Raw genomic sequence first — 6,001 nt, 5'->3', positions numbered from 1 at the left:
AATAGCTAGCAGCTTTGGCAATTGGCATTGAATGTCTACTTGCATGAAATGGAACGGAAATCACTAGAACGCTAAAGCCGCGCTGGAAAACACGCACGCGATTTCGAAAAATTCAGGCAGGATAAATTACTTTCCTTCGGTACTACGACCACAAACTAGTATCTTAAAATAAAACAAACCAAATATTATGCTGAAATAAATACAAAGATTTTATTTTAAGCTGGTTTACATAATTTGACATTGACTTACAGCGTATAATAAATACCTGAAGTACGTACACCTTGCCCTAAGATTAAACCAACCTGCCTAATTCGTATAAAATTAGAAACTTCATAATTTCAAAAAACAAAATATTTCAATGAACATTACACCTAAGCCAAGTCACATTCATGTCATTTTGTGTTCAGATAATTACTTAACATCTTTTGGACCTTCATTTATTTTGACTCTAATACTTTTATACTCATCTTGATTACGCAAGTAATATTTTGCTAGGAAGTGACATTCGCAAGTCACATCCAGTTTATTCTTCTTTGCGTGATCAAACGCGTGCTGGAAAAAAGAAGGAACTTCGAAAATTAAATTTGTTCACGAAAATAAAAAAGGGCGTTTAATAGTTAAAATACAGTATTCAATTAAATCTCGTCAATCTAGATGTACCTTAGGGACAAGTAACTTTAAAGTAAAGTTAAAATAAATAAATCTAAACAAAAATGACAGATTAACATATCACAAACCTTAGCTAAAACGGCCCCGGCACCTCTTCCTAGGCATACGGGAGGGACCTCGGTATGAGTCAATCTTAATTCCTTTCCCCTTAGCTCATATCCTATGATAGCAGATTCTGAAAGATATAAATTACAGACTTTGTGAGGCTTGAAGAAAAATAGAAATAAAATGTAAATATAGGTAATATTTGTTTTTTTTTTCATAGGTATAGAAGATTTTTTTATCTGCGAAAATGTAGTGCATCAAAGGGGGTTGGTACCTGCCGGTGTCTTACTCATATCTTAATGAAGTCGCGCGCAACAACTGGTCTTAAATGTAACAGGTAATTATTTAAAATGTGTTTGTAACCAAATGATAAGTATCTAAATACCTCTTGTTTGCTTAAAATTAAACTTTGCACATACCGCCGCCAGTCGTTACAGTAAACTGTTTCCTGCTAACATCGTTGATCACCTTTAACGGCTTCAACGATTCTGTTGAGAAAAGCCTTGATCTCGGTAATCGGGTAAACATTTCAAAAACTAACAAATATTACACGGTAAATTTTAATCGTAATGTCGTTTATTTTCGGAATTCATAGATATTTTTTATGATCTTGTCATTTCTGACGTTCTTGTTAGACGAAATAAAATAATTTGGCATCGTTTGTACTACCTACGTGCCTTAAACGAAAAGGAGTTCAACTGACTACCGGAAAATTTATAAAATCAGAAATATTATCTAAAGCTCGTATTCCAAACCCTCTTTCTTTCCTCTTGGAGTTTAGTGGAAGGGAGTGTCTTTCTTTTCCCCTTGTGAGTCTTGGACGCAGTAGCCTTTCGGACAATCCCTGGCCCTGGCCTGGCTGGCGTCGGTCCTGATGAGAACCCCGCGCCGCACCGTGCCCACCACGGGTCTAGGTGGTGAGCTACTTTTCCTATCAAATAGTTTATGTTTTTATCTGTTAATTGTAAGAAACAAGGTGTTTTACTAAAATGTAATGTAACATTTTTGTGTGAGTCTGGCTTAATTATATTGTGTATTTGTGAACATATTGTGTGGCATAAGACTAAAACTTAGTAGATAGTGTCCTTGTTAGGTAGTAGGGGGACCCAATCGGCCGTCAGTTTGACTCGCGATCGAGTCGCGTCAGTTCTTGACTATGGACTCCGGTTGACTTTGAAACTAGTCGGGCAATCCCGATAAATACGCGTTGCATCACCTAATACTTAATGAATGATTCTCACGATAGTGTTGTATTCATATAGTTTCTGTTAAATTATTTAATCCTTGTGTCGCAAAGGGGTTGCATAAACATTCAAGTCACATGCACAAAGACACCCAGACTCAGGACAAGCTTTTGAGGATCACACAAACCCTGTCTTACGCGGGGATCGAACCCAAGACACGTCGCGCGCAGTGGATATGCTGTGGTGAACTCAGCCACTCCGCTACAATTTTCGGCTGCAACGACCAACCAACCGACCAGATATGAATTTAAATAATAAAACTTATGTATTCCGTTGGTTCAAGTTTATGAATGAGTCAGCAGGGCCGATGGCAGGCGCGATCGCGATGTCTCGGGTCGATGGCGGGCCCGTGCCGCCCGTGCAGCCGTGGCGGGTCGTGGCGGTTGGGAGTTGCGCGCGCGCGCAGTCGTCCGCCGTGCGCAGCGCGCGCGACGCGCTATCCGCGACCAACAGTGCCAGTGCACTCAACCGTACACAATATACATCGGCAACATGTGAAGGACCTGTGTTTCGAATGTTTTGAATGAACACGTGTAATCAGCTGGTTCAATAGCCGTTTGTGAACATTGTACGGTGATATAACGTTGTGCATTTAAACATACCTGCTAGGTATATTGTTTTGTTTGGCTATGGTTCTTAAATTGGATTTATCTTGGTTTTTATATGCAAATTATAATATGGTAGTAAATTATTTCAGTTCATATTATTCATCTGGCCTTGAAAACAAAAAAAAGTTAAGCTTTGACTTCTTCTTGAGAAGCCGGCGTTATCAATTTAAGTACCTGTTTTTACATAATTATAAAATTAACAACCCGTTTAAATGTAAGTTGCCAGCTATTATAGCTAGCGTTAGTCAATAATACACGGAAAATAACTTAAATGAACCTTCGAATATTAAATGCTTTGTGGGTTGTTTCAAAACTTTTTACTCAAAGCAAGTTAAAAAACGGTTCCAACAAAAAACTTGTGGTTCAGAATATTCCAGAATCACTTAACTATTTAAGGACTCTATGAATCACTACATATTCTTAATCTACATATGTACATGTAAAAGAGATGAATAAAATTGAGGTCTTCAAGGCTTTAAAACTCGGGCTGTTATCATAACAAAATTATTATCCATGAAAACATTTGATCCTAAAATTCATCGCCTGTCGGAGTAACTCACAAAACACACATCACAAAAAAAAAACAAAATCGAATCTCAAGATTTTTTAGTCCTACCCATATTAGTAACCTGCTCCATAACATTCAATAGTGTGGGCGTACATTAAAATTCTGACTAGGTCGCATCGAGCAGTCTCGTACAATTTGGTCATAATATATTTTCACTTGCAGATTTAAGCCATTTGAGACTTGAGTCGTGAGAACGTAAAGTGAAGTGAAACTGTATGTGAACACATGTGATTTGTTTATTGTTTGTGACGGGCTTATGGGGCAATGCGTATCCCGGAGCCATCCGGGCCCGTATTCCTTCTCCCGGCATTATGATGCTGAGAGTCTAGCCAGCAGTGTCGGAGGAGCTGTAAGGAGGGTAAGTAAACCAATAAAGAGTATTTATTCAAGCATTTGGAGTACTACCTACTGTAAGAGCATAAAGCACCCAATGTACTCATACCTGTATAGTTATGTTCGTTTCCCGTCACGTGATATACCAACCTACGAACACCGAAGTTCTATCCCATATGGACTTCCAATTTTATATTGATGTGGATAACAATTGACGACAGTCATTTGTTTCCAGTAGACAATTCAAGCTTTGCTATGTCTGTCACAGATATAACAAACAGTTGCATCGTTTTGTAGTAAATTACGAACTACCTACCCACTAAAATGATATAATTATTTATAGTAAAGAAATGTCTAATGTAAACAATAGCGTCGTCAAGTAATTAAAGCGCGGAGTTAACTTGAACTTAATAGACATAATTGATTGTAGTTTATCGTTTTGTTCAGTCATTACATTTAAACAGTTATCTGTTATTATCTAGAGTTATTTGTCAACAAAGTAATAAGTATACTTTCATTGAAAACTAGAAGAGGAGAAAAGATAATCTTAGTGAAATGAAATTGATACACTACAGTTTTTTTTTTCTAATAACATCGCCATTTATATGTAGACTGATATCGAATAATCAAACACACCTTGTACACCTTTTTTGACCCGTTGCAAACCCTATGGATGTATAGGGTTTGCAACGGTTCAAAATAGAACCAATTCAGACATTTTTTAATAATATTGACACAACTTAAACAAGCAATACAATTATTCATTAACTAGCTGTTGCCCGCGACTTCGTCCACGTGGTTAGAATTTTCCCCGATTTTTCTACATTTTCCATTGTATCTTCGCTCCTATTAGTCGCAGCGTGATGTTATATAGCCTATAGCCTTCCGTGATAAATGGTCTATTCAACACAAAAAGAATTTTTCAAATCGAACCAGTAGTTCCTGAGATTAGCGCGTTCAAACAAACAAACAAAAAACAAACAAACAAACTCTTCAGCTTTATATATTAGTATAGATTTGAATAACTGTCGTCATTAACTTAACCGTCATTTCAAAATATTATTACACGTCGACTTAAACTGACACCTAAATATTTTTTATCTCTCAGTCTGTTACCAGGCTGTATGAGTGGAACCGTGATAACTAGACTGTTCTATTTTTTTTCAGTGTCGCCATAAGAACCAAATAAAGATTGAGCAACGTTTTTTTTTTGCAAATATGTCAATAACCCTATGTGTACGGAACCTGCAGCGTGTCTAACTCGTACTTGACCGGTTTTTTTATTCGAAAAACATAATGTTTCATAAATCTTCATTACGCTACCTTCTTCACGAATCGGCATTATGTCGAGATACCTTTGCCATCTATCATCGTATAGCCAGCCTACCAACACCAATACCTACAATGGAGGAAGAGGGTACAGGTACGCTGTCTCTCTCTCACACACGAGCGTCAGATATACACTTTAGTGGTGGCATGGCTCGTATGTGCCCACGACACATTAAAATTAAATTGTGCTGCAATCAAGATCCAAGCTTCGTACGATGCAGCGATGTACGTACAAATTGAGATTTTTTACTGATTCCAAAATCATTAAGTTTGATGTTGTATAGGGAAACTGGTCGAGCGTCGAGATTTGATGTTGTAACAGTGTATTACACGAATTATGATTTTTTGTGGTGAACTGTAGGAAATATTCAACAGTAATGAACTACGTAAAAATAATATAATCAGTCAACTAGAAGACAAAAGTTGTGCTGGGTGGAAATTTGTACTGGCTAAGTGGTCTTTGAAATTTATATTTCATTTTCGTTTAGGAGTTTGTCATTTATTTTTTGTCCTCTGCCCAATTTGGATCATCACGGTCAAGACGGAGTGACCGTGATTGTTGCAATTAGACATTGCGAATATCAGATAGATGTCGGTCAATTGTTTACATTTGTTGTCAGTTGGTCATATTGCTAATTTGTATAGACAGCGACAAAGGTCAAAGAAAAACAGTCCATTGAGTTTTCTTCTAATTCTACTTACAGTTTACTGCTCTATTCTAGACTTGTTGAATACTGAACTGGTCTTAGATTCTTCTTCTTCTGTCTTTTTAGGATCAAGCTTCGTATTTTTTTTTATCAGCTATTAATGTCCCCCTGCAGGGTGAAGGCCTTCCTCCCCTCTTTCAATTCATCTCGGTCTATAGCCAACAGAGGCCAGTTTCGTGCGAAAGAGTTGAGTGCCACCTTCTTCATCTGGGCCTGCCGGGGGGTTTACTGCTGTCCTTACTCAGTGTGTATTTAGTACGTATTGAAATGATTTTCGAATAATTGGACACTATTCTATGGAATATCTATTTTCTTTAAATTGCAGTAGTAGCTTTACAAATCACATCTCCGTTCGAACCTCGCATGACAGCCCGAACACCAGATTACCAGACACGCTAATTTCAGCTCACTATTATGTCACATGATTGACAGCAAATATATCTTCATATCATTTCCATATCACCCTCCAGCGAATAGGAAAGTTACTAAGTTGCTTTC

The 6,001-nt window shown here is 37.4% G+C and overlaps 1 protein-coding gene across 9 annotated transcripts in view; it reads left to right on the top strand.

Annotated features, from left to right (window-relative positions):
- The first annotated feature begins 2,355 nt into the window (after window positions 1-2,355).
- LOC113500869 overlaps window positions 2,356-6,001 on the top strand; it is an 87,134-nt gene continuing 83,488 nt past the window's right edge. For 4 of the 9 annotated variants that reach the window (XM_026881778.1, XM_026881779.1, XM_026881780.1 and 1 more), the window contains exons 1-2: window positions 2,356-2,567; window positions 3,297-3,492. In XM_026881778.1, the coding sequence (XP_026737579.1) occupies window positions 3,391-3,492 (102 nt within the window). In that variant the 5' untranslated portion in view covers window positions 2,356-2,567; window positions 3,297-3,390. Of the gene's footprint in view, window positions 2,591-2,946; window positions 3,493-6,001 lie in introns of those variants that run through there. The other 5 variants (XM_026881775.1, XM_026881777.1, XM_026881776.1 and 2 more) reach the window with 5 other exon arrangements.

The sequence above is a fragment of the Trichoplusia ni genome, chromosome 14, assembly GCF_003590095.1.
Source record: "Trichoplusia ni isolate ovarian cell line Hi5 chromosome 14, tn1, whole genome shotgun sequence".
Taxonomy (NCBI): domain Eukaryota; kingdom Metazoa; phylum Arthropoda; class Insecta; order Lepidoptera; family Noctuidae; genus Trichoplusia; species Trichoplusia ni.
This window is presented reverse-complemented; position numbering and strand designations above follow the sequence as displayed.